General features: G+C 36.7%; 4 protein-coding genes and 3 long non-coding RNA genes across 17 annotated transcripts; 3 read left to right on the plus strand and 4 right to left on the minus strand.

Annotated features, from left to right (window-relative positions):
- Nucleotides 1-225: 225 nt before the first annotated feature.
- Nucleotides 226-15,573, minus strand: LOC117236543 (ubiquitin carboxyl-terminal hydrolase 36-like). 6 transcript variants are annotated; one of them, XM_033499602.1, is made up of 9 exons: nt 15,441-15,573; nt 9,400-9,770; nt 8,629-8,706; nt 6,176-6,370; nt 4,891-5,695; nt 2,775-2,870; nt 2,001-2,353; nt 1,559-1,884; nt 226-1,396 (listed from the first exon to the last, which is right to left on the minus strand). In XM_033499602.1, the coding sequence occupies exons 2-9, from the start codon at nt 9,684-9,686 to the stop codon at nt 1,080-1,082; spliced, it is 2,457 nt and encodes an 818-aa protein (XP_033355493.1). In that variant the 5' UTR covers nt 9,687-9,770; nt 15,441-15,573; the 3' UTR covers nt 226-1,079. The 6 variants fall into 6 exon arrangements, with proteins under 6 accessions (XP_033355493.1, XP_033355494.1, XP_033355488.1 ...); XM_033499603.1 differs by having other exon boundaries at nt 5,479-6,370; XM_033499597.1 differs by having other exon boundaries at nt 4,891-6,370.
- On the plus strand, nt 6,379-8,101 carry LOC117236547. Its single transcript, XR_004493876.1, has 2 exons — nt 6,379-6,613; nt 6,710-8,101. It is a non-coding gene; the product is annotated as an uncharacterized LOC117236547 (long non-coding RNA).
- On the plus strand, nt 11,818-14,024 carry LOC117236546. Its single transcript, XR_004493875.1, has 4 exons — nt 11,818-11,973; nt 12,066-12,300; nt 12,500-12,989; nt 13,585-14,024. It is a non-coding gene; the product is annotated as an uncharacterized LOC117236546 (long non-coding RNA).
- Nucleotides 15,574-16,085: 512 nt separating the features above from the next.
- LOC117236446 lies at nt 16,086-17,002 on the minus strand. Of its 2 annotated transcripts, none has more exons than XR_004493855.1 (3): nt 16,771-17,002; nt 16,543-16,651; nt 16,086-16,459 (listed from the first exon to the last, which is right to left on the minus strand). It is a non-coding gene; the product is annotated as an uncharacterized LOC117236446 (long non-coding RNA). The 2 variants fall into 2 exon arrangements; XR_004493854.1 differs by having other exon boundaries at nt 16,548-16,651; nt 16,771-16,996.
- A 706-nt stretch (nt 17,003-17,708) lies between these two features.
- LOC117236567 (protein RRP5 homolog) lies at nt 17,709-22,447 on the minus strand. The gene is made up of 6 exons (XM_033499642.1): nt 22,352-22,447; nt 22,143-22,205; nt 21,512-22,070; nt 18,217-21,441; nt 17,986-18,151; nt 17,709-17,908 (listed from the first exon to the last, which is right to left on the minus strand). Exons 2-6 carry the CDS (start codon nt 22,203-22,205, stop codon nt 17,746-17,748), a joined length of 4,176 nt encoding a protein of 1,391 aa, XP_033355533.1. The 5' UTR covers nt 22,352-22,447; the 3' UTR covers nt 17,709-17,745.
- Nucleotides 22,448-22,516: 69 nt separating this feature from the next.
- LOC117236570 (NADH dehydrogenase [ubiquinone] 1 alpha subcomplex assembly factor 3) lies at nt 22,517-23,478 on the minus strand. Its single transcript, XM_033499648.1, has 3 exons — nt 23,313-23,478; nt 23,099-23,219; nt 22,517-23,022 (listed from the first exon to the last, which is right to left on the minus strand). Exons 1-3 carry the CDS (start codon nt 23,363-23,365, stop codon nt 22,627-22,629), a joined length of 570 nt encoding a protein of 189 aa, XP_033355539.1. The 5' UTR covers nt 23,366-23,478; the 3' UTR covers nt 22,517-22,626.
- A 136-nt stretch (nt 23,479-23,614) lies between these two features.
- LOC117236568 lies at nt 23,615-26,837 on the plus strand. Of its 5 annotated transcripts, none has more exons than XM_033499644.1 (7): nt 23,615-23,820; nt 24,286-25,013; nt 25,089-25,220; nt 25,288-25,452; nt 25,534-25,698; nt 26,263-26,523; nt 26,600-26,837. In XM_033499644.1, exons 1-7 carry the CDS (start codon nt 23,757-23,759, stop codon nt 26,615-26,617), a joined length of 1,533 nt encoding a protein of 510 aa, XP_033355535.1. In that variant the 5' UTR covers nt 23,615-23,756; the 3' UTR covers nt 26,618-26,837. The 5 variants fall into 5 exon arrangements, with proteins under 5 accessions (XP_033355535.1, XP_033355538.1, XP_033355534.1 ...); XM_033499647.1 differs by lacking the exon at nt 26,600-26,837 and adding an exon at nt 25,815-25,831 and having other exon boundaries at nt 25,911-26,371; XM_033499643.1 differs by having other exon boundaries at nt 26,263-26,837.
- Nucleotides 26,838-26,991: the final 154 nt, after the last annotated feature.

Below are 26,991 nucleotides of genomic sequence, written 5' to 3' on the forward strand. Positions count from 1 at the left end.
CCTTCCGATTACCTGGACATAGTTAAGTTATTCTTTTCTTTAGAGGAAATCGTAGTACAATACAAGAAAAACTATTTCATATGTTCATTTTTTCCCTTAATGTTATATTTTTTATTGGTATGTAATACGTATATAATAATATATATTTATATATATATATATTATATTCGTCAATATCGAATATATTAATATTTTATTAGTTTTTCTTTCCATAAATTAAATAAATAACTCTTGACTGTGTGATATTATTAAACAAAATATTTTACAAAAGTAAATAGTTATAGATTGCCAGGTGTTCAGTGAAGAGTGAGGATAGATGTATGTTTTTTACTATATCGTCTATTCAAAAGTAACTAGACATCCGAAGCGCTTTTTTTATTCCGTATACGTGATTTTTGGCGAAGTCATGATTTTCTCTTCGTTTTTCTTTAAATACCAAATGTTATGAATTTATATATTATACTTCTATTAAACCCGTCTGGCAAATCTCGTTCTTGAAACACATGATACATTCACTTCATATAAAAAAAGAACTAATATAAAAAAAAACTATATAAAGAAGAACTAGAAGAGAAAAAAGTCAAAGATAAAGAGAAACGATGAAGATTCGAAAGAGAAGACAATGGTTCGAGAATCCTGGTGAGACCTTCTGTTCGTGTCTTTAACTTTCAAAAATGTTTGTTCATACTAAGCATCTTATTGATCTTTACAGAATTATTCACAGCAATTCTTTGAAAAATGCACGAAAGCATCTGGTTTCTGAAGAAGCCGAAATAAAAATGACCGGAACACGGTGGAATATCTCTAACCACGAAGAAAAACAAAAATTTAGTTATAATGGAACATGATTATCGCCAATAGTCACACAATACACACACGATTCGCTTTGTATGTTCGATAAAAACGACCTCGGCGTTTCTCATCGTTCAATGTTTAGTCGCTTTTCAATACCATGCGATAAAGTATATTAATTCCTTTCCTTTTCTCTTTGTCTGTTTTCTTTTTTTATACTATATGCTGGACTGAGGTATTGAGAGGCAAGATGGTCGTCTTTTTTATACTCTAGGCATGGCGTAAGGTTACAAGTGAGAGCTGTGAGGCTGTTGCTCGTAGAACAATACGTAGGCTTCGTTGGAAACGACCGATCGCGCTGGAACGACGGACACACGGCTGTCATTATACTCATGCCACTCCCCCGAGTATGGATGCTTACAATACGCCGTGTAATGGCCGGAGTGCGTTGTGCCCGAGTGATTCGCGACACCGTACAAATTGTACGTACAACCCGGAACTCTGGGCGCGGCAAAGGCACTGAGATCCAAACCTGTCAATGGAAAATCTACCATTACGTTTAACTTGCTGCGGAATCGTTCCATCGGTGAAAAACGTTTTAAATCTTTAAATTTTCATTAAGGAAGCTATGATGAAATAAGAAATAAGTTTCGACATTTGAAAAAAAAATTACTCTTCAACAAGTACATAATAGGATTTCACAGCATATAATAACTAACCATGACCTGTTTAACGTTTAATCTTCATTAAGATTGGGAAAGGATACGAATAACAAGAATCTTCGGGAACTTCTGTATGCTGAAGCTTTTCGTGCACTTTCTCCTCATCTGACACTTGGAACAAGTCGGTTTTTCGTCACCATCGAGCACCTCTTCTCGCGTGAAGTGTTCCAAACATTGACTCAACTTCACTGTACCACTTCTGGCCGGTATTGGCAAGCTTAGATCCCAGAAAGGATCCAATGTAACCGACACGTGGTCGCAAGAAGTGCAGTGCAACGACGAACGTAATTGGCCCACGAACACGTCCACTATCATACTATCTTCGCTGCGCAGGTAGCGTTTCCAGCTCTCTACTGCCTTCTGACTGTCACTATTCATAAAAAATCACCAACATTTATATAATTAGTACCCTTAGACATCATCATTCTTAATAATTTTTTCTTTCTTGCATTCCGTATTCACAAATAAGATTTAAGGTTTTCTTACGTGTACATTTCAGGAATATCCGTGTGTATCGGTTGCGGCTTCACCGTTACCCTGTTCACGTCTTCGTGCAGTCCTTCCAGCAAGTATCTGAGAAATTCTTGAGCATCTTGTTGGCTGTACCCCATGAAACGTGGTGCGAATCTTTGTATCTGGGATTTAAGCGCCGTCGTGTTAACCACGAGATCACCGCCCACTTCCCACAGCTCGTGAATCACCTGACTGAAGGCCTTGATAAGAGCCCCTTTCATACTGCTTGTGGAGGTGTTTATGTCCGCCAGGTACTGTTCGTTCAGCAAATATTCCAGTAACGGTCTCGTGTTGCTCAAACATTGGATTACACTGTTCATAAAACACTGCAAGACAGAAACACTAGTAAAAAAACCGGTTCTTTCAAAATGGTCTTTAATGTCATTTTTTGTGTACAAGCAGGGTCCAGCACTATATAGATTCTGAAGGAAATATATTAAGAACTACTTCGTGCATAGCAGTAAAGAAACTTCAACTGGAGAAGCAGAAATATCCCGTTTCAACGCGTAACATGGTCATAATATTGCACCCTTGAATTTTACGCAGCGTTATTAATTCTTTCTTTGATTATACAGCACATTCAACTTTAAAAGGCGCAAATTAATCCATTTTCATATTACTAGCAAATACACGTGTTGTTGTGGATAAACAATTATATGCAAAGTTCAAACACAGACTAATGTCGCAGCATAAAAGTTGATGTAATCATAAGTACATATTCTTGATATATAATTAGTGTATACTTACTGTGTTTCCAATATTTCGCAACCCGTTTAGTCCACATCGCTCATCGCGATGCGCTTGTAGCCGATTACGTGCTGTTTTGTTTGTCGGGCTTCCTTCCTGCAATAGAGATAAGAGTTACATTTTTAAATCTAACTGAGTTACTATTTTCTAGACATTTACTTCTCTACGGGGAACAAAAACCGTCAAATTCTGTCGCGTTCTCTGTTCTAAGCACGACTAGTTATACTTTTTTGGCGGTGGCGGTGTCTAGCTTGCGGCATAAAGAGCATTTCACACGAATATATGTATACGCACGCACACACACATACCACGAAGTCGATATGACCTTGGGGATGGATACGTGCTATACAGAGAGAGACCGGTTAGTTATGGACCGATTATGTAGAACACGGCATTTGGATTAGTAATGTGCATCACCGGTATTGAAAGAAAAGAAATACCACACGGTACGTACATTTTTCGGTGTGTTCAACCTCAGCGTATGGATTGTTCCGAACAGAAAGTACGCCCAACATAATATATTCAGAAAAGGGAAGACAGCGTAAATATTTAAAGCGTCGAACAGTCGTGAAAAAGAATCGGTACTCAACGACGAAGTCGACGTCATTGCGTGCTCGAACGGGACTAAGTATATTCTCCGTATCTCTTGTACCTATATTCTTCACGAACACTCACCTTCGTGCGACTGGCTGGAGGCTGCAGAGTAGCGCGCGCGGTCACTACGGAACTGTTGAACTGTACTGAATAAACACCAAAAGAGACGCGTTTCTGAGGCGTCAGAGGAGCCGCAACGCCCAACAGGAACGCGTACACGAACAGCAGAGTAATCACTACCCACACGCACCACAACCCCCAGCCTATCAGTTGGGTATAAGCCAGTTTACACGGTGTAATTTTCGAGAACCTCCAGTCCCTCTGCATTAACCACCAACCCGCCCTCTATTTCTCTCGAGCTTCCGAGTACGTTGTCAGATGTACGTAACGAATAAATAGACGTCATATCGTTGAAAGTATCTTTCAAGGATTCACGAGAATATGAAGAAACTGAAAAATGACACAAAGTTCAAACGATCACATCTATACGAGCTGAAGGAAAGTTTCTGCGGCCAACCACGAATCTTTTCGTGAATATTCAGAGATATCCCACTCGGATAGTCTCTCCCCACTCCGTAGTCAAAATGATGTGTGAAACTGGCACGCTACTCGTTGTCATCGATGACAGAAATTGGCCGTGTCGCGAAGAAGATCTGCATCGGTCTTCAAGATCTTTCCTGCAGAAACGACAGGCAGCTCTTAGCAGTGAATGCACCAGGATACGTTGTGTACTTCATACGCATAGTTATACTTCGACATAAAGAACACCCGTTGCTACTGGGTACCGTTATGTTATGAGAGATCCGTTGACCGCCGGTTTCCTCTCTCTTTCTCGCACTCTTTCCCCTGCCCGAAGAGCTCTGGTCTATTAATAAAAGCCAGCTCTCGCGACTAAGCGTCGAACAGAATGGCGTGTGCTCGAAGAAAAACATAGACTAGTTTCGTAACAAGTGACTAGACGAGCAATGGAAAAGCATAACCTAACGTTTCGATTCATAGTCCATCTTTTTCCATCTACCACCACTATTCTATGTAAATCTATATACCATCAGGAATTCGTTACGAGTCACTGAACTTTCCATAAGTCGAAAAAAATGGCGGTTTACAAGATACGATGATCTATCATAGTTACGCACATGTCGCTACATGTATAAAAGAAGGCGGATGCATTTTTGGCCGCGTTTAAAGCTGCTGTAAGACTATACGCCATTGAATGACAGATATGCGTTTCCTAATAATAGAACATCAGAATGAAACGAAATTCTATAGCATATGCTACATATACGTCAAATGAAAACGAGGTTCCTAAGACAGCAACTAACGAAAAGCAGAAGAAAATATAAAAAAGAAATGGCGGAAGCCAATATATCTTGAGATGTTCACAATGTAGCACTGGGCAGGTCATACTTCGTTCTCTTAGGACACACTTTTACCGATGTTTCTAGTAAGTAAAAGTTTCATAAGACAAAACTACGATGTCTTCCCATTGAACGATTAACGGAAATGACTAAAGGACACTCACAAACTGGTCGGCGACTCCGCGGTAGAGATTTTGGTGAGCCGTGGACGGTGCAGTGGGCGACGAGGAGGAGGTCAGATTACTGGCAGTGTTCGCGGTTGTCCCCGAGAGGTGACCATCCGGTCTCCTAGACGTGGAAGGCACAGATGGGTCGTCTCCATAGGTACCGGACGGTCTTCCCGCCACGCCGTTTTGCAAGATGGGCGGCGTGCTGCCGCCTACGAACCCGGTCTGATCGATACCGTACGAAGTAGACGTTTTCCGTTGCTGCTCGCTGTCCTCGAGGCTCTCCGGATCTCCAGTGCGACCACCACGGAGGAAGGAGATCACGTCGATGGAGGTGACGACGTCCTTGATGCCGTGTATTACCTCACCACCGCCTCTAGCAGTCTCGTCCTCGATATCGATGTCCTCCTCTTCTTCCTTTACCCCTTGGATATTCTTCCGAGCGTTGTTGTTAATCAGCAGCCCGCCGTTACTCGGATTAGTGGCTAGGTTAGTGAACAAGTTGAGCTTAACACCGATCAAACCAGCAACGCCAGCACCGCCACCGAGCACAGGCGACAAGAGGTTACGCTTAGCTGGTGAAACCTCGTCAATCCGATAGGCAGCACCGCGTTGCTGCTGTTGTTGCCGATGATGCCGGTTGTTCAGCTTGTTGTCTTCGTCGTCCTCGTCGTCATCGTCCTTGTCGTGGTCGTCGTCAGGGTCGTGGTCGTGGTCGGGGTCGTGACTGTGTTCGTGCTCGCGATCGTTGTTGTTTATTATCCCATATTGACCGGAATCACAGGCGTCCCCACCGCCGCTGCTGATATTCCCATTACTGCTGTTGTTGTTATGTTGATCGTCGTCGGTGTTATTGTCCTTGTCGTCGTTATCGTCGTCATCGTCGTCGTCCTCGTCTAGGTCGCGGATCGTGCCGCGCTCGTCAATCGTTACCTCGCCTGGCGACGCGGCACTATCTGCGCGTGCATGCCCGCTGCTGAGCACCGTGCTGCTGGACAGTGGCCTTCTCTTTGACCTGGACCAAAGTGCACCACCAACGGCGCAGGAAGACGACGAGGAGGACGAGGAGAGCGACGACTCAGGACGATGATCTCTGCCGGTACTACGTTCGATGGCTATATCACGATCGTCGCCACCGAACAATTCCGTCAACGAGGAACCGGCCGAATGATGCTTCCACTGATGATGATGATGATGATGATGATGATGATGATGGGCTCCACTAGTGCTGCTGGTGCTGCTCGTTTGACGGATATTCGGTATGTAACCGGACGGCGAGTACCTGATCAGATCTGCCGCTATTTCCAGCCTCGACTCCGGAATTCCTCTATCCCTGGACGAACTTCCGACAGAGATGTTCGACGAGGACGACGACGTAGACAAGCCGAATCTGCTGCCGCTGGTGCCGTTTGTCGTCACATTCGCGGCCGTGCCACCGCTGCTGCCAGTGCTGTTGTACGTCGACGACGAAACTGACCTGCAAACGTTCAGCCAATGTGAATATTGCGAACATCCTTTTTCATTCGTCTGGGCCCGCGTCCAAGGGCTACCCTCTCTTTCTCCAGATTACGCAATCATCAGCCAGCATACGCGAAACACGTTCGTAAACACACGCACGCGCAACCCACATATATAACTAAATGAATAAGCACTCCGCTTCTGTCTACGTTAGTAGTAATTAATAATGAAATAAATCGCAGGCTGCTGGATTTATCAAATTGTAAGTACAGACTTTTTCCGATCGTCGACCCATTAACGATCTATTCCTTCTTGATCAGAACATTTCCTTGAACACTTTGTCCAAATACATTTTTAGAATACACTCCGTTCTACAAAATCGAGCAACTCTCTGAACTCCTATATTGTCAAACAAGAGATTAAAACTGTTTCAAAAGAAGGAGAACGAAGCGGGGAATGGTTCAGTAGTATCGGAATAATTCTCCTTGATGAATAGAGAAAAGGAAGTTGGGAAGTACACGAGACGATCAGGCAGATGCCGCTGACCTACATGTTGATCAGATCCTCTTCGAGGTTTGGAGGTTACTAAATCAGACGCGTGACACCGTTCGTGGATTTGGACACAGCACCGGGAATACGCACTAGATATTTAAAATATACACGCATTCTTGTGCGCGTTCGAGCACACATGCGCTAAATATCTCATTGTAGTTAAGGACGAGACGTCAGGGAGAAAGTAACTGTCATCTCTTCCCGTCTCTCCACACACCATACCAGAGGACAATTCGATGCGAGGTCAAGGCCTTTCGCTAGATTTCCACCACGTCAATCGCGATCGATCGACCAGCACGAATGGATTGTACGTATGTATATTTATATCCACATGGCTGTTTATCGTGACAGTTATTCCCTACGGAGGTTAAACTTTGCTCTAGCTTCTCAACAGCTCACAGTGACGTACGGTGATGTGAAGTAAATCGACAGTTATTTGTTTGCATATTTGCAAAAATTTGCAAAGATATTAAACCACCTATCAAACAAAAACGTTGTATATTTAAGCAGATGAAAATAATTCCATAAAAAATATTAACGAATTTAAAATTACTAATATTTCGTGTTCCTTCCCTAGGTGGCAACAGATCATTTGAAGATAATGTCGAGTAATATCTTTTATCGTTGCTAGTTGTCGTTACACAACTAACAGAAATGTGTTCATAAAAACCTTTCACGGTACATTGTCCAACTATACCAAAATATTTTGATTCTGTTATGAATTTTGTATGTGAAAATGAATATGAATATTGAAAATGTTATGCATACGGGATAACCAGACATAGCTTCTATATCACTCCACTATTATCAAGCAGTTTAATTATATCAATTAGTCAGCAGGCAAAACTCTGGTTATAGAGGGTTACATTCACTTCCACGAATTCTATAACCACTCCAAAATCAAAACTCAAGGCTACCGAGCAACCGCCTCCTCCATCATCTGCATATCATCCCACTGATACGCTTCCCAAAAATGGTGACCACAATGTGACTGGCAGATCTTATGACTTTAATCACATGTTTAACGCCAAGTAAGCAAGAGGAGCTAGTTTTGTTGTCCAAAGACCAGACAAAATATCTACTATCTTCCATCAATGGCAAGTGGATAGACAGGATTTCTGTGTATAACTAGTTCTCTGGCAGCCAGTGCAAGTCTATGCGGCCCATTTACTATCGATCTCGAGCTTTGTCGTCGCCTCGACCATGCCATAGAAACGGGGACTCATAGGTCGCGCCTTCCTAATTGAATCATTGTGACGCGAACAAAAGTAATTGGCGCATTGTAAAGGGTGTCGTTGGGATACCTGTTGCCGGCTGATGTATTTATAACGTGCGTCCCGTAGCCATTTTATCCACGTCGTCGCGTTCCCCGCGATAGAGAAACGCAATTGGCACGAGTGTGATTCATCGGCCGACAAAAAGGAAGGAAAGATCGATGACAAGGGACTTCCGCCATGTGGTCTCTGACAACCATAGCTTCGAGCAACAACCGCGCCGCTATAGTTAACAGCCTAACTGGTAACTATCGTTTAGCATTTCAGGAAATCCATTCCGAGAGTGGACGTTAGTTGTGCATCAAGCAATTACAGTTATTTAATCGAATGCTGACAAATGTGGGGGAAACCAGGAAGACACTGCACAGAATCGGTGGAAACTTATCGGGGCCTTGATCTCATAGTCAGTGACCCCGGCTGTCTCATATCCCTGTTCACGGAGATTGCTCACCTTGTGGGTGAGCTGCGAGACCGGCTGTACTCCGACACGTAACTCCTGCGGATGCTCGTGTTCGCCGACGAGTAGAAACTGTAGGGCCGATCGAGTACCAACTATTTAATTAACCTCCTTTTTCGCATTGTCAAGAAGCTCGGGATCGGCAGCACGCTAACCACGAGTTTAGTTCTAATATTAAACGTTATTTATAATATCGAAGTACGTGTAATACTTGATATAATCAGCTGCTTGGCCAAGGCCAACCCCGGTAAAGGAAAGCCTGAACGGTCCAAAGAAACAAAGTAATTGACAAGAAGTCAAGAGAAGCATGCATTCGACCAGTCGGTGGAGTATCGACGGAAGTAAAACGCCTCCCCTTAATCGATCTTCCTCTTTGTAAACTTCTTTCAATCAATTTCTATCTTTTCAGTGCCAATATTCCGAATACATCAACGGACCAACCCCTTGCGGACGTAAGATGTAATTAACGAAAACAGTAGATAATATCCTTGACCATAATTCTTATTATGTACTGCCTTGCTAACTGACCAGATTCAGCCACATGGCCAATCAGCAGGGTATTGCTATACTTCTAGACTTTAAACAATATAAAAAGTCTGGAGTTCTATTTGAAACGAGGGCAGCAAAGGGTTAGACTTGCTTGTTCCTAAGTTTCGATCTTTACAAACTGCACGTGATTGCCGATCCCTGGAATCCATTAGTGGAATCTCGAATTAAGGGAACATGGAAGATGGAGAACGTGACGAGAGAGGAAAAAAGACTCACCTGCCTGATGGGCAGTAGGATCGCCTGTACTCGGTTGTATAGTTTGAACGAAAGCCCGAGCTGCCCGATGTCGACGAAGACGAGTAGAAGTTCGTCGGTCGATCTAGGATCGACGACGGAGCAGTAGATCGGTAGGTGCTCAGCTTCGAGGTGGAGTTGCCGATAGAGGAACTGGTGTTGCCGCTGTTACCGCTGGAACATCGTCTGCTAGGAGAATGCGGCGCCATTGGACTGGTGCTGTACGACACTGCTACGGCGCCCGCCTGGCCCCCACGGTGATACGACATTGCACCCGGGTCACCAGTCTCACAATCTCTCTCTCTCTCTCTCTTTTCTCTCTTTTCGACTTTCTTCTATAGAAACCTTTTCCTGAATTCCAACACAATTTAGGAGAGATTGGTCAGTGTATCGACTGGGATACTTTCTAAACAATTTTTTATTACTAGAATGCTAATTGAATTCCGAGTATTCCGAGGGTGTGCTTAATTTTTCCAGGAAGAATTTAACCCTGTTAACTATTCCATTCTAATTCTATTGTTTCTTTCTTATCGATTAATCTATACTTATTCAAGTTTCAAGAGAATGTACGAAGCTGTTGATAAGTACGAATCCTGTGTAACCGGCTTAAACGCAATCGTAAATCTAAGTAGCGTGCAAAAGTCTGCACGCTACGATAACCAGTGGACATTTTGTTTCTTATGAATTAACATAAAGATAGTTTTGACGGTATCTTAATTCTGTTCTTCCTCGAACCATTCTTAACAAATTTGTGAGCCATGAAAATCACAAATGAACATGTATATAATATATATATGTATATAATCATCATAAAGAGAATATCTGAACTATATAGGAGTATTTCCTAAAGATACGGTTAGTTGTTGTCATAAAATTCGAATATAGTAGATAGCCCAAGGCTTTTGCATTCTATAGTACCATAAATCAAAGAACTTACATATAATACATCGATTTTTGTCAGAACTGGTTCAATTTTGCAAATGGATTTTGACATTGTACGCGAAGAAACTGACGTGGCTGATCCATAGAACGTCAGCCACTAAAGAGCATTAGGTAAGAAGACTTTTGGAAGTGTTGAACGACGATAAAATAGAGGGCAGATATAACGAATTCCGGTCTACACCGTGTTCCATACAATCCGTAACAGTCTGACCCAGAAAAATCTAATTATTACACAAACTGTCTTACTTGTTCCATTTTGAAATCTGCAAGACCTACATCTTTATACCTGAACTCGAAGGTATGCTTAAAGTACTCTAGTAATCCAAATGACACACATTATGTATAAAATTAGACGAAAAATTAATCGATAAGCATTCTCTTTCCGAAGAACGAGAGAAACAAGAACGATTTTCAGCTTCAGCGTCGACCTTGCAACTCGAGCAAGCTATCTCACCTTGTCCCCCTTTTTTCCATAGAAGAATCTACCCGGTGTTCGTGAAAAAATAACGGATCTTCATTGGACGCTGGAAGCGGAAACCGCATTGCGTTATGTGATTAATCGGATATTGATTAGTTCTATCTTCGTGTGGAATAAATTACAATAGGGAGAAGGAACTTTACCGTCGATACTCCAACTGTCAAATTCCACGAAGAAGAGCGGGAATACAAAATGAAGAAATGCCAGAGGTTACTGGGTCGTGCTAAAAAAAGCAAACTAACCTTGAGCCGGCAAAAAAAGTAACTACCCGTGCACTGCTTGATACTCAACACGCGTGTTATTGTTTTGACCCTGCTATACGTTGATCAGTTTGATTCGATGAAAGATCGATGACCGAGAAATCTAACTAATAGCCAACATATAACGCATAAAGGATATACAGTGCCAGATTTTGTATCTTTTCATTTTCGTTTGCATAGTTTTTGGGTCACTTTACAATGTATTTTGACAGTAGTTTCTAGCTGTTTAATTCTTTTCTGAAATTAAAACTTTTTAAGACTGACGATTGAAACGCAAATGTTGAACAGAAGATTCGAGTAAAATATGAAAACATTTGATAAAATATAATATTGTAAAATAAATATCTAATCAGTGAAGATAATCGGCATGTAGGTAGAAAGATACTGCTAATTCAAAATTTGATTGAGATATCATGACTGGTAAGTACATACTTTTTCAAAGTCTCAAATGGAAGAGCAAGAAATATTTATTACCTAATAGACAAGGTTCAATTAATTCGGTAACACCGTAACTTTTATCTCGTCCATAACGTAACAATGAAAAAAAGAATTAAAAGTAGGAAACTGCTTTACCGTCGCAAGTTAAGTAAATTCCATCTTCGATCTATTATTAACAGTTTTTCGAATTTTGTTTCTGGAGTGAATGATGGCGTAAAAGTCGCGCGTAGCATCCAAGAAGAAAATCCACGTCTCTGCCAAATACCTAACGTCAAGAAAGCAACCACATTTTTCCCTTGATTCTGGCAACCATCCCAGTTTTCACCGGAATACATCAGACGCGCAAAACCAATATGAGAAACGTCTTGAATTTCCTCGCAGATCGTGTAACATGTAAAATTATTTACTTTTCTTTAAATATTTCGATCGAATCGTTTGGTAAAGTATATCGAACTTCATTTTAAAGTTTTTTTCCACGCGCAAGATGATCGAGCTTAATAATTTGTCAGTATTTTTCTTTCAACTTCCAGAAGGTCACATGCTGGAGGAAAGAGAAAAAATATATCGCGTGCGTGAAACAGCATCTCGCTGAAAAATTACGGCAAAGATATTACGGGTCATCTCTTATATTTCGCAAAGTCAATAACGCAGTTACGTAATCAGATAAAGAGCACAATTGGAAATTATGTAACTAATCTTATGATGCGAACCTGCTAGTAAATGCCTGAAGCGTGCGATTTCATTAATTACGTTCAATGTACTCAAGTATCCTCCGCAATTTTTTTTTCTTTTTTGATTTGGAAAAACATATTTCTGTAAATAATCGGAGAATTGATCAAAATTGAGTAATTTTTTAAGCTAATAATTATTCATCAACGTCTCCGATAGTCTTTACATAATCATGTTTAAAATGGATATAGCAAAAACGGAAGTGACAATATTTTAAACTTAATTCGAAACGCAGATGACAGAGCAGAAAACGGTCCGCATTATTCGATCAATGGATCACGCCTATTACATCATGAGAATCAGTACACGTGGATCCCTGGCAGAGCAGATTATACGTTTACGCAACGAAAACGAGGTGGAACACATATCCTAGCATTTTTTTTTTTTTTTTTTTTTTAGCATTTCAAATCACCGTCTACAACGGTAATGTCGCGTATCGGTAGGTAACATACAACAACGCCATTATGATAATACCTTTTGTCTCTTTCTTCCTATTTAAGCTGCGAAATGTGGAAAAAGAATGCACAAAAAGCAAGGCCCCAACTATTATTTTTTTCAGTGATCAATGTAGAAACTTATTAAAGAAAGAAGATATGTTATTCACGGTCAATGGATCATCTTGAAGCAAATATGATGGCGAAAAGTAATAGAGAGGGAAAGATGTACATAGTTGAACATGAACATAACCATGTTTTATTTGTAATACCCATATGAAAAATACGTATGTAAGTAGAAGCGTGAAAGGTAAGGCGCGTAACGAGTACACTCGCACGTGACGATGCTTCCAGTTTGCGTACAACTGCACTTGTAACGCGATTAATAGGACCGATCGAATTCACTTATGATCTTTAGTTATTCGCACACCGGTTTCGTCGTATCCGTGCGTGTGTAACGGTTTGGGTTACATAAGATAACGCGACACATACACCTACAGCCAGTCACAAAAGTCCGCATACACCTCTTAAATTTAAGAGCAATATCTTTTAGCATTAAATCTTATATTAAACGTATGACACATATTTAAAAAATAAAATAAAGAATAGAAGACACAATGCCTCACAAGAATGCATACACTTATACTTACATGAAATTATAGAGAAAAGTAGACTTTGTAATGTATTAATACTCCGTAAAGTCTTCCTGGTATTGATAAAGTTAAATATTTCGCAATTTCTGATATAATTCTATGTTAAAATTTTTGTGAGCTAAATATTTACATTCTTTTAATTCCTTCTGGAAATACGTTAATGTATTATGGAAACACACGAAACTCGTAAAGCGTATGTAAACTTCTATGACTGATTTGAATTTCTTTCGCAGAAGAGAAGAGAAACTTCAACTCAAATGTGATCGAATAAAATGTGATTTTACCGAAAACAATAGTAAAAAAAAGAATGAAGGAAGAAGAAAGAGAAGATAAGGAACGTAGAAACATTGTTTATTATTTGGATACAAAACTATAATATGAAGAATCTCTATTTTGCGTTTTCAAGAGAGTAAAAAAGGAGAAAGAAATAAAGCACAATGAGTGATTATAGTAACAAATAGATTTACGCGATACGATATGTCACAAGAATTGAAAACGTTGCTAAAATATTACAATCGTGTACGACTCGCATCCTATTCTCTCACCTAACTCTGAATTCTCTTTCGTCAATCGTATGAATTTAAATCTATTAAAATCAAGATTTCAATCTTGGACAGTTTTTCAAATCTAAAATAATTCGAAGTTTTCTTATCATGATTCAATCAAAACGATTTGCCAGCTCTTTCAACATTATATATGTACTATATATTTCCCATTTCTCCGTATCTTTCTTGAAGATATCGTTTCTCTTATAGCAATGCCATGAATATGAGATTCAATAGATTATAGAGATTCACAATTCAACGTAAAATTACTGAAAAATTTGCACATTCATGATTTTGATACGAGGACGGTACAATTTTCAAGTTCATTGACTCAATTAACCCTGCTGAGTTCTTTCGATCATTTTTTATCCAGTGGTATTTTTTGACGTTATTTCAAATTCAGGTAAGATATGAGAAGACTGTTATTGGTATGCATGACTGCTCATCTCAACTTTAAGATAAATATTTTCTTAAAATACTATAAATCTCTTTTACTGCTAAAATTAAAACAAAATTGGGGTATCAAAATTTGAGGATCGCAGCAAGGTTAAACTTCCTTTTAGAACGCCAAAAGTTTATCTACCAATGCTACGACACCCCGTATAGGGATTAGTCACTAATTCTTGGTGTCCTGAAGTAAAGTTTTCAGCCTGATGCGATGGTGTGGAAGGGAAACATTTCTGGATACTTGAAATATTTTTATCGAGCTGTTTCGATTTGTAACCTAACTCCGCGTTCACGAGGCCAGAGAGTAAGAAAACGCGAGAAAGAGACGGTAAACTGGGTGCAGGAGGGAAGAAATAGAGAGTGAGAGTAAGTGAGTAAGAAAGAGAGAGAGAGAGAGAGAGAGAGAGTGAGAAAGGGGGACGGTTGGAAGAGAGACAAGGATAGAGTGATAGGACAAGATGGAAAAGAAAGAGAAAGAAAGACGCGTTGATTTGGACACAGAGCCTTTGGCATTTCTCACGTTCCAAAGTTAAAACCCACAGACCCGTATATATATATAATCGTATATTTCACACATACGAGCCATTCATTATAAAATGGAAAATACTCACGGGCTGTATGCCTCTTACACAAGTAGATAGGGGTTTTCACTTGATTAATTCGTCCAAAGTAAATGTGTACACGATTTCACTAGAAAACGTCAGTGTTACGTAGACGAATACGTTCGCGTTCCCTCGATCATGTCGTCGTTTATCGAGCAGCAAGGAATTTTAGCTTACGCTCTTACGGAGATTTTACGAAAAGAAAAAGGGGAGGAGAGGTGATGCGTCGCGATACTGAAAAGCACGGGCCATCCCTCGGAATTGTCGGTGACGTCACACACCGTGACGAATACTCGGAACTTCCGATTCGATGTGTCTGAGCTGAGGAAATAGTCGCTCGATGCTACGAGACTCGAGACACACGATCGATTTACAACACGGTTTTATATGTAGATCACGTCACGATGCTCGTTTTTACTGGAAAAATCTTTGACACGATTTGGTACGAGTGTGGTTTCGCCGCCGACCGAGTTTGCTACTCGAGTTATTTACCTTTTTTTTCCACGCTTCCCTCTCGTGGCTTATTAAACACTTAAGACACCACGAGATTATCACCACTGACTTCGCTAACACAACGTGTGTGCAAACAATATGGCGATTACAAGATTGCCGAATTCCGCGTTGACAGTCATCGCTTCCGCGACTACCGCATTCTGCGCTAGCGCACAAGAAAATGCCGTCTCGTTTGCCTAGGGTGAAACTTCGAAGCCAATGCTGCCACTCACGGTTATAAGAGGATTTTGATTACCAATCACGTTTATCGCGCCACATTATTCCAATTTTAAATGCGACTAACGATCGATTCAAACCTGTTTTTAACTATCAATTTATGTAGTTCATATAAAAAAAGAAATTAATAATCGTAACTTGGGCAGACCTGAAGAAATGAACTGTACTGTTCTCGAAACGTTGACACAAAGTGAAAAAAATAATTAGGTGTCAATTTATATTGTTCTTTCACTTTTATACCGTGAATTTCATTAATCCTACAAATAGCATCCAACTATCATAATTATATTTTTGAAATTTTAAATGATTCTGAAAATAAATGCAGAAATTATAAGATATTTAGTACAAGTACATGTACATGTACATATATTTTGCAGAGATTATAAAAATATTTAAATAAGCAATCATTCATAACATTAGTAAGTCTTGGTATTCAGTGGGACCATTTTTAATATAATACATTATACGCTTAAGGTGACTATACATACTGTAAATTAATTTTATACTAAATATAAGTTTACATTAAATATCCTGAAACTTTTATATATCTTTTCAAATTGTCAATATAAATAGGGCAATCTCATTATAATACTAACAAAATTTTAAAATGTTTTATATACAACACACAATGTGAATATAAAAGTTTTCTGTGACAAATGTAAATAATTTAGCAAGCCACTGTATATATCAATGTCAACAGTATGTTTTTGCATATGTAGAAATAAAATAGAAGTAAACTTTCGAAATATTCTTAGATATTGTGTAATTATGTTTTTGCTGACATCCTGTAATGAAATATGTGTCAAAATATTTTATCTTTGTTACACTGCTTCTCTTCATATTCTATAAATATTTGCTGAACACAAACCAAACCTTTCTAAGTACCATACTGTTCTTCAAACTAGATATACATTTTGAACGAGATCCTCATCCTTTTACATAGTAATGTTTAAACAAGTGCTTTCTCCAGGACTTTCCTACAAATTCATTTATGAAGTAAGCACTCTATGAAATTAAAAATATCAACTCTTTTCAAATTATTATTATCGCACAACTTGTCTTATACAGGGTATTTCTTTTCGAATGCAAACCTTACCATGCAAATAGGCATAATATTTTATTCTGAGGAACTTAATGAGACATATCGCTCTCTGATTTTTCTGCTTCGCAGGCCGCAGGCAACAGATCCTAAACCAGCTGGGGGAACTATCTAAACCGGGGCAACAGGCAATGAAGCAACCCACGTGCGACTACATCACAAATCACGAATATAATCCATATTTCTATGTCCATAGTCTATGGCTACATTTCACCAGTGTCAGAAGCGCCACGAAGACCCAACGGTCGAAGAAGTAGACGCTGACCGCGCGGTTTTTGATTTAGCTTCTCAGTTTTGGCTATTAGCTATTAAAAATTTGTAGTTCAGTAAGTAGTCCAAAAATTCAAATCGTGTCTTTCTTCAAACTGATCGACATACACTTCATACAGAGCCTCACAAATGAATCAGATAGAAATCTCAAGTCGAAACAATATGAATTTATTGTCTTCAGGATGCAGCATGAATTACCTCAACAAAGATGCTTAAGAAGATAGACGTAAAATGTAACAATCACGAACGGGAAGTACAAAAATGAAGACTTCTTGAATAAGGATATCTACCTGGGTACCTACAAAACCAATTAGTACAATTTCAGACATAATTTAAATGTCGCCGAGACCTGAAGTCAATAGTGCGGACGTGGTTGTAACAATCGGTCAGCTAAAACTACTGCTGTACAGTGGAGTAGTTGCGTCCCTAACGTGCTAAAAAACTTTTGATTGAAATCATATATTTATCCTTTATTTTTTCTCTTGATTAGACATATTCCTGGTTTTGTCATTACGAAATCAGAGAAATTATAAATATGTCAATTTATGTTACTTTTTTCATTTTTATATGTATCAATATTAATAGTACTTTGCATATGTGGTAGAAAACTTTACATAACTGGACGTTTTTAGGTATTGTGTAATTAAGGTTTTGCTCACATGATGTAATAAAATACTTGTCAAAATGTTTTATTATTTTTTATCATCTTGCACACTGCTTCTCTACATATTCTACAGCCATTTGTTGAACACGAATCACGTCTTCCTGAGTACCATGCTGTTCTTCCAAATTGATAAACTTTTTATACAGGATTTTCATCTTTCTAGGTGGTAATACCTGAAGAACTGCTCTCTCTAAAACTTTCCTGTAAATACAAATTATTATAAAGTAAATTCTCTATGAAATTAAACAGACAAAATATAGTTGAAATAATATGTTTACCTTGCTATATCAATATCATTAGATTTAACCAAAGAATCAACATAACAGGACCATATATCCACCCGTTTCGGATAGGAACTTAGAATTTGCTCAAACAGAGTTTGTGCTCTCTCTTTATCCCCAAATTTGTTCTCCATAATCGCAAACCTTGCCATTAGATTTACATCTGTAAAATTTATATTATATTAGTATTTTATTCTTTATAACATTTTATTTCTATTGTATACATACGTTCAGATGCTGGCAAAGATTGCAATGCTCTCTGCATAATATGCCTTGATTTGTCCTTCAAACCCATTTTTACCAAAGCTTCTCCACAATTAAACCATACTTCAGGAATATGTTTAAACTTTCCGATCATGGTATTAATTGTTTTCTCTAGTTCGATCTGCCTGCCAGCCTCGACATGAACAGTCAACATGTGATTGTATATTTTTAGTGAATCGTTAGACCTTACTGCCTCTTGAAAAACATCATTCAATGATTCAGGAATTCCGTATTTAGACTCTAAATTCAACCAAGCATTCCAAACGTTTAATTTTTCATTCTCTTCCCTGAAATTAATCGTTTTCACCGCTCGTCTCGCAACTGCTCTTGCTTTCTCGATTTCTGTCGTCTGTAAATGGTATGCCATATACTGTAACCATATTATTGAACTGTCTGGACTAGCTAAAACTAATCTATCGAACTGATCTACGGAATTTGGTAACAGGTTATTGGCGAGCGCTTCCTCTCTTTGACGAATTTCACGTTCCTTCTGTCTTTCTTGTTCTCGACGTTCAGCGGCGCTTAATTTCTTATTTTTCAGCTTTGGTTTTTCCTCTATTTCATCTTCACTATCACTAGATGACTCTTTATCCTGAAGGAGAGTCAAATCAGGGTTGCTATCCCAGAAAAATCCACACGCAGATGTCCTTGGCCTCTGCTCGTTATCCTTATCATTATTAACATTTTTAAATGTGTCTCTCAAATTTTTTTTGGAAGGTTTGGTATCTTCCAATTTAATCTTTTCTTCTCCTATTTGTTCATCACAGATTGTCTTTGAATATTCCTTTTCTAAATCATTCTCTGGTTTTTCTCTGTTTCGTTTCCCTTTGTTTTCCATCTTTGGTACTTCCTGTAATTTTTCAATTTTTATTTTTTTGGTGAGTACCACATTCTCTTGATTTTGTTTTTTTCTTTTTAAGTTATTATTATCACCTGATTTCTCTCTCACACAATACTTCTTCTCAAATGCAGATTTTATGATGCAGAGAGGCATAATATCGGATTCTTTGGAATTTAATAAGGCGTAACATTTAATTTTAGAATGAATGGTATAAGGTGTTAGATCTGGCTGTAAATCATTTATGTGACGACGTACAGGTATCGCAGCTAAAGTTCCTTTACCAATACCTTGAAGGAATATCAAGATAAACCAATTTGTCACCATTAAGATTCTACCACGTAGCAATTTGCCATCAGGGAATTGTATTTGCTTATTTTGTTTGGCACTTATTTTATGCATTATTGACGATAACGTGGTCAATTCGACAAGCTCATGTACGTAATTTTTCCATATAATCGTTCCAGAAATTTTGTCCCCTATTTTTTTATTCTCAGAGTAATGATCCTTAGACACTATACCGAGCAAGTTATTCTGCAATTGAACAACCAAACCATCAGCTGTAATTTTTTCAATCGTTCCAGTAACTCTCTGCCCTAATTTTACAGATGCAATTGGTCTGTTTTTGTAGTATGAATTCCTTGAAAGTTCTACTAATTTATTAAAATACAGGATTAATGTATCCAATGCTGCCACCATTCTACTTTTAGGATCAGATAGATCATCGTATATTTTCTTTAGCGACAATGTTAGTCCTAATTGTTGTTCTTTCTTGTTAATAGAAAATATTTTTGCCATTAAAATTTGGTTTGTGTGCAGTAAATTAAAATTACTAACGTTACTATAGGACACATATCCAAATGGCGTACATTCTGCAACTGGTAAAATTAGTCTTATACCATCTGGCTCCATATCTTTGATCGTACAAGGTATACAGTCTCCTATTTTCAGTTTTTCAAAATTCCTGTATCTTCCTTGAGTTACAAAAGTCCTAGTTAAAATTAGATTAGGTACTGTAGCAAATACAAGAGCTGAAAGTGTATCACCAGGAACATATTTTGATGCTAGTAGAGCTGCTATCTCCATACAAGGTGACATGTGACCAGCTGGTAAAAATCCTGTACTAACAGTTTGTCCTTCATTTCTACTGATTCTTAAATATAATCCCTGAGTGGATGATTCTATTATTGTGCCTTCTACTTCTTCACCAATATCGAATGTTGCTTTTTCAACTTGTATGTCCTGATTAGCCACATTTAGAGTTATTTCTCCCGAATCTGTGTTCACTGTTTGAATTTTTACCAAAATTGTTTGTCCAATCGAATAGTTCCAATTTACGTTAGATGTTAGCATGTCAAGAGCAAAATGTGGAATCCAACCTTTAATATCCCCGAAAAACTTTACCAATATTCCACGCTTATGTATTTGAATGATAGTTGCGTGGTGTTTTGCGTCAATTTTCGCGTCTTGTATGTTTGCTAAAATAGGCAAGTCACTCGTTATTAAAGATCTTTTCAAAGTGAGATATATTTTTTTTCGGTCTATATGAACGGACAAGACTCTTGCTTCTACTTCTTCATCGACTTTCAGCTTTTTTAAGGCACTTAAGCCCTCGTCAGATATATGATCTGGTGCAATTTGCCCATTAAATTTACCATGTTGTACATTAATGAAACCATTCACTTTATCAATATTTGTGATCTTTACATTTATCACATCGCCAGGTTTAAAATCAGACAATGAAAAATACTTCTGTTCCAACAGTGAACGTTGCATGGTACAGATATAAATTCCATCTAACCAGCTGTATGATAATATTCTGCATTTATGTGTGGTACCAGATGCAAATTTTTCAATGATTGTATCATATTCAACACTTGTTCTTTTAAAGGAAACGAATCCCCGTATTCCACTCTTAGCTAATTGTAGTACTATTCCACCAGATTCTCTGAATAGAACAGTAGCTTCTTTTACAACATCTCCAGGCTTAATAGTATTGTCTCTATTTTTATCTATCGTCGAGCTGAAGTATGCAAATTTGATGGTCGGCAAAATATATAATAATGTCCCAGTAATATTCAGATTATTTGAGTATTTAGATAAGGGCTCATCTAAATATGTTTGATTTATGAATCCTATATTGTTTTCATCTAATGAAACACATAAGCCATTAGATAAAACTTTCTTTATAGAAAGATTAAATTTTGTGCCTGGCATCAAGCTGTCCAATGATTTAATTTCTGTTTCACAAATAGCTTTAACAAGCTTCTGTTTCAAAGTTAATATAATCGTTGATGTATTCTCATTAGTTTTAACTTCTTTAACATAGCATAGAAGCTGTTTACCTGGAACTACATAAGACTTCGTAGTAATAACTGGTCATTTTTTTTATAAACGTATATACTATTTAAATTTACTTACACAAACATTTTTTATTGCCACTTTCCTTAGTAGAAATAAACGCTCTTACGTTTATTAAACCTGTATCTACCACATAACCATGATCTTCTATACTACTAATAGTACATACTATTTTTGAGCCACTATCTAAATAAGTAACATCTAAACTTTGATTTATCAGACTGGGCTCAAGAGATATCGAAATTTGCCACGTCTCTTGCGGTTGTATAGCTTTTACATAACATACGACATAATCTCCATAGGTATATAACTCAGGAAGGGACTTCAATTCGTTTGTCTGAGAATCTTGTGATTTGACCAAGCTTTGCAACAAATTTGTGTAACATTCACTGATATCTGTAATTTGAGCACGACCTACTAAGCCACCTGGCAAAGATATCAGCAAATCATAGTTTGTCACTTCATAAATACATCCTAATACCACTAATCCTTCAGATATTGTTGCATATGATAATCGTTCTGCAGTATTGGGAATAAAATTTGGTTCTCCTTTGTCTTGTTTCTTTACTCTCTGTTTCTCACAATTCCTTTTACCAATTTTCTCATATTTGTCAAATAACTATTAACATATAAATATTGAATAAGTAATTTTAAGATATTAAAATATGATAAATATATGTAATAAATTTACCAAATCCGATGGTTTTCTTTTTTGTACTTCTTTTCCACCTCTTGGAAAGCTTTTCAACTTCATCTATGAAAAATAATTATGTTACTATTACATTATAAAAAGAAAATTTACAAAAACTGTAAAAAAGTATAACTATAAAGTACAGAGTTAAAGTATTATTGAAGATAATAATATGTCAAATTTAACGATTTATCTTCTTGAAATTTTACCTTTTTCAGTGTTAAATAATTATCTTTTTGCGAAAAAGATATTACATTCACACACGTGTGAGTCGTTGTGGCAGTCTCTATCGCGTTTGATATTTACAGGTTATGTTAGCAACATAACCCGTAACAGAACTTTCCTCTATTCATAATACAAAATGAATTCGTACATATGATTAATAAAATTTTATTTCACACTTAATATCGCAACACATTAATAGATATAGAAATTATCCTATAAATATTATATTACTAATATATATATACATAGTGCTATTTAATTATTTATCTATAAGTTCACGCTTTTTAGTCGGTAGTCGCTGTAATCCACAATATAGGTTAGATTTGTCAGGTAATGGAGGTATTAAACCTGCTGCGATGTATCTTCCATCACTTACGAGAAAATTGTATACTCCACAGGCTTGTCTTACCGGAAGTATTTCAGATCTAATATTATATTTCAGTAATACCTTTTTTATTTCTAGAACTCTGTTATATTCATAATTAGTTTCAAGACCTAAAACTATGAGATCTAGTTCTGGATGTACAATAGTGAATAAAGATAAAGTTGCTTCATTTATGTCCTTCGCAGAACCAATATTCCAAGACAGAATCATTCCATCAAAAATTACAATAGGACCCAATAGTAATGAATCATCGTTTAATTTAAATCCTATCTACAAAAGTAATTTATACTTAAAAGTATACAACTTTATCAAGTAGTCTTATAAGAGCTACAAAATTGTTTTATACCGGTAAACATTTGTTTATTAAAAATCTGCGTGTTTCAGGAATATTTTGATTATTAATGATATCGATTGTTGTTTTACCAGGTCCGTCATATTCTTTGCTAGTTCTTGAAGTATGGAATTGTCTGTAAAAAAGAATTATTTGAAAATCAAGTAAACTACACATTCTTTTTCCCTGCAAGATTTTTAAAGAGTGAAAAACATAATTTAGTACTTACTTGGTATTTTGTAATAATCGCTTTAAGATAGGAAAAGTTTTGGTCAAAACCATTATAATAATCTAATTAATATTTAATAATTACTTGCTTATTTTGTGAAATAAACAATGTCAATCAGTAAGGAAATTATCTTTCTGGTACTGTGTTCATTTGAACATATGACTCGGAGTCTCGGAATAATTATAACCATTCTATCTTCTCGATAGTCTATGACTATCATCGATATCGTTTGATTGGTCGATTCAAATAGTATCAAAAACTTTTACCGGTACAAAAATATAGTGTTCAGAATAGTGAATAAAACCTAACAATATCCTATCTTAAACTCGATCATGGAGATGTTCGATCGACCACAACGTCCCCTTCCAATTTTCGTGTATTTTTAGAAATATTGTATGGAAAATAGTTTATCAGAGAGAAATAATCAACTTATTTTGACACGATATGGATAACGATTCGACAGTGAAAATGAGCAAGGGCTGCTGGAAATTTGACGAAGAAGATCGAGGTAAGACTTAAAACGCGGCAGGTTATTGAATGATAAATGTCAAAAGGCAAAATGAAACGTAAATAATTACGTACTACCATAGAATCATTGCGTTATAATTATGTTTTTAATCTATTTACAAAATTATTAACCGTATTATTATATGTCGTACGCACTTCGTACATTTTGAACATTAGAATTACCGATGATCAAAGTAAAAAACTTGTATTTGAAAAATCAAAAAGAAAATACGTATAATGCGAAGCTTCATCCGTATATTCTTTATTTCCATAATACTTCATAAAAAATGCAAATTTCCAAAAATATACTGTTGTAGATCTATAAAATTTCTGTAAAAAATTATGTCTTAAGAATTTTAATCATTCTGATAAATCTGATATTAAGGAAATTTAAAGTAGCTCCTATCGCATAGTTAGTTATAATCTTTATTTTGTCATAAAAATTAAATGTTTATTAATTTTATAGCGTTGTACATAGACATTGAAGACGACATTGAAGATGATAGAGAAAATAAAGTATACAGCTGCTGGGATCAAACGCCTGATATACTTCTAGAGGAAATTTTTTCTTACTTAACTATTCGCGAAAGGTACTATGCATCTTTGGTATGTAGGTCATGGTATCGTGCCTTTAAATTGCCAAGGGTATGGTCTACCTTTACATTGGAGGATAATACACTTACTAGAGGCAAATTTAACTATCATAGTGGTTGGCAATATGTGTTAGATCATATGAGAGTTTCTGCATGTTTGAATAAAGTTGGCAGGAATTTCAGATCTTTAGTTTTTGACCCTATGTTGAATTTCTATAATCTTTATGAATTCATGAACATGATATCTTGGTATACTGAGAGACAAGGGTCAGATAATACATCAGTGGCAGGAGTCGGTACTCACATTCGACGACTTAAGTTTACATTTTCTTGTAACATGGCAAATAGAGATGATCCTGATAGTATTAGACTTTTTGGTACTGGTGGAAAATTACTAGAAGCATTGAAAAGGTTAATGCGTAATTTACGTAATTTGAGATGCTTAGAGTTGATAGATCTTATGTTAGATACCAAAGAAGCTTTACATTTAATGGATGATATCTGTGCTAATTGTACGCAAACGTTGACGAAGCTGATTCTAATCAATACCACAAGGTATTATTGCCCCCTTCTACATGTAGGGGTATTTATTAATTTAAATGTAAGTTCATTCAAGGTAAAAATATAACACAATTCATATGCATTATTTAGCTTAAAATATTTGTTTTATGCAAAGGTATTAGTCATTAGTCCACAAAACCTCCATGAGGATGTGATAGATTTAATTGGTTATACTAAATTACAACATCTTCATATCCTTCAAAATCGCTATAGCCAGAAAGATACCACAATGAGATTGGTAATAATTGTGAATATTAATTTTATAAAGTGCATGGTTCCAAATACAATAATTTAATTGATCTTTATTGATTTAGCCTACAAGAAAAGCTTGGATAAAAATGAGAAAAAACAATCCACACATTAGAGTACATTTTGAAGTGGAAAGTTATAAACCTACGGATATACTTTTGCCTATTGATTTGTTAGAACATGGAAGTATTCCATGTCACAGTATAGTTTTAAATACTCCAAATACACAGGTTAGTATATTTTGTGATTATTTGCGTATATTTGTTAAATTTAATAATCCAAAGATTAATTACATAGATTAAAAATTTCAGATTTCAACTTCAACTATTCTTAATCACGGAACGTTTTTCGAATCGACAATAAGGGTGTATGCATTCAAAGGTCTAACCAGATATTTTGCGCCTAGAAATTTTTCACAAAGATTGGATGAAGCAATAGTACAATTTTGCAAAATGTGTCCGAACCTTCATACACTGGTATCACTTTGTGTTTGAACGAATTTCTGATGTATATCGTGATTTTCTTAAAATCAGACTCTATGACTCTAACTCTTAATGTGATAGCATGCATTCGAATTTTTGTTATACGAAAGGCTTTATCTCTATTTGTGTAAGTTTTATCTAACTAGATTGCATATATAATGGAATTTAAAGAAACACATTGAAAATATGAAAAACATCTTTTACAGCTTCTATGGATCTATTTATATACATATGTTGTGTGGCAATATATCAATGATTTGTCAATAGTACACAAGGCAACAGATTTAAATTCAGATCGATTACTGTATCAATGACTTGGAAGCCAATCAGTGGGAGGCAAACATTTTACCATGACACATTTGATAACTTGCCTGGGCTTTTGGTTATTGAACGAATAATACTTCATACGATTACGTTAATCCACGGATTGGTTTCCTTAGTATTCAGCTAATACATTTGTCAAATTGTCTTTCAAATAACTAACTCATAAAAAAGATTTTGAGTAATTTGAATTCATAATTCAACAGACTTGTATATTTAATAAATGTTTTTCTGCAGATGATTCGAGATAAAATTTCAACCGCCACGATATTAGAAATCGTGTCTACAGCAAAGAACTTGCGTTGCTTGTACATCCGGAGATATTCAACCCTAAAGAAATGCGACGGGGATTGGTTAAAAATTATGAATTGGTCACCAGAACATTATCAGTGGATTAAAGAAAATAGTCGTAGCTATGAAAGTACGGAAAAAGAGGTATCTAGAATATTAAACTACAGGTGGCATATGCTAACTGAAAGAGAATTTAGAGATCAAATGGTAAAATTATATTTATGATGTTCTCATAAAAGAAAAAAAGGAAAAATTCCTACAAAAAGTGTTTTATATAAAACAGATTGCGATTATGCAGTAATTACACTTTTATAAAGTAATATGTGTGTGAAAAATACCATTTGGATAGTTTATGTATTACATACAATTCGTCTAATGTATTTATACTTTCTGACATAACTGTGATGATGTAGATAAGAGATTTACTACATATATCAAGATGATTGAGGGGGATTGTTATGTACACAGATCTGTACAATAATCGAATATGTAAAATAATAAAATGACAGTAATTGCAAGTATCTCCACTTTATTTTATCATATAATATATAATGAAGTATTCCTATCCTACATTTTATAACTTATGTAATTATGTACAATGCCAATTCATATATTTGTATATATCGATTCTTAATAACATAACTTATTTAAATAGTTACATCTAATACAAACATT

This window comes from Bombus vosnesenskii, unplaced genomic scaffold (assembly GCF_011952255.1).
Source record: "Bombus vosnesenskii isolate JDL3184/JDL3185 unplaced genomic scaffold, Bvos_JDL3184-5_v1.1 scf7180000013349, whole genome shotgun sequence".
NCBI lineage: Eukaryota > Metazoa > Arthropoda > Insecta > Hymenoptera > Apidae > Bombus > Bombus vosnesenskii.

Coding starts and splice junctions, on each gene's coding strand:
- LOC117236567 (XM_033499642.1), bottom strand. CDS start 22,205: ATGAAGTTGAAAAGCTTTCCAAGAGGTGGAAAAGAAGTACAAAAAAGA. Junction 22,071..22,142: donor AAAGAAAACCATCGGATTTG/GTAAATTTATTA, acceptor ATATGTTAATAG/TTATTTGACAAATATGAGAA. Junction 17,909..17,985: donor AATGATATTGATATAGCAAG/GTAAACATATTA, acceptor TTGTATTTACAG/GAAAGTTTTAGAGAGAGCAG.
- LOC117236570 (XM_033499648.1), bottom strand. CDS start 23,365: ATGGTTTTGACCAAAACTTTTCCTATCTTAAAGCGATTATTACAAAAT. Junction 23,220..23,312: donor CGATTATTACAAAATACCAA/GTAAGTACTAAA, acceptor TCTTTTTTACAG/ACAATTCCATACTTCAAGAA. Junction 23,023..23,098: donor TAATAAACAAATGTTTACCG/GTATAAAACAAT, acceptor TTACTTTTGTAG/ATAGGATTTAAATTAAACGA.
- LOC117236568 (XM_033499643.1), top strand. CDS start 23,757: ATGGATAACGATTCGACAGTGAAAATGAGCAAGGGCTGCTGGAAATTT. Junction 23,821..24,285: donor ATTTGACGAAGAAGATCGAG/GTAAGACTTAAA, acceptor TTAATTTTATAG/CGTTGTACATAGACATTGAA. Junction 25,453..25,533: donor TAAATACTCCAAATACACAG/GTTAGTATATTT, acceptor TAAAAATTTCAG/ATTTCAACTTCAACTATTCT.
- LOC117236543 (XM_033499597.1), bottom strand. CDS start 9,686: ATGTCGTATCACCGTGGGGGCCAGGCGGGCGCCGTAGCAGTGTCGTAC. Junction 8,707..9,399: donor TCCTACTGCCCATCAGGCAG/GTGAGTCTTTTT, acceptor TCGGCCCTACAG/TTTCTACTCGTCGGCGAACA. Junction 6,371..8,628: donor TCTCGCAGCTCACCCACAAG/GTGAGCAATCTC, acceptor GAACGTTTGCAG/GTCAGTTTCGTCGTCGACGT.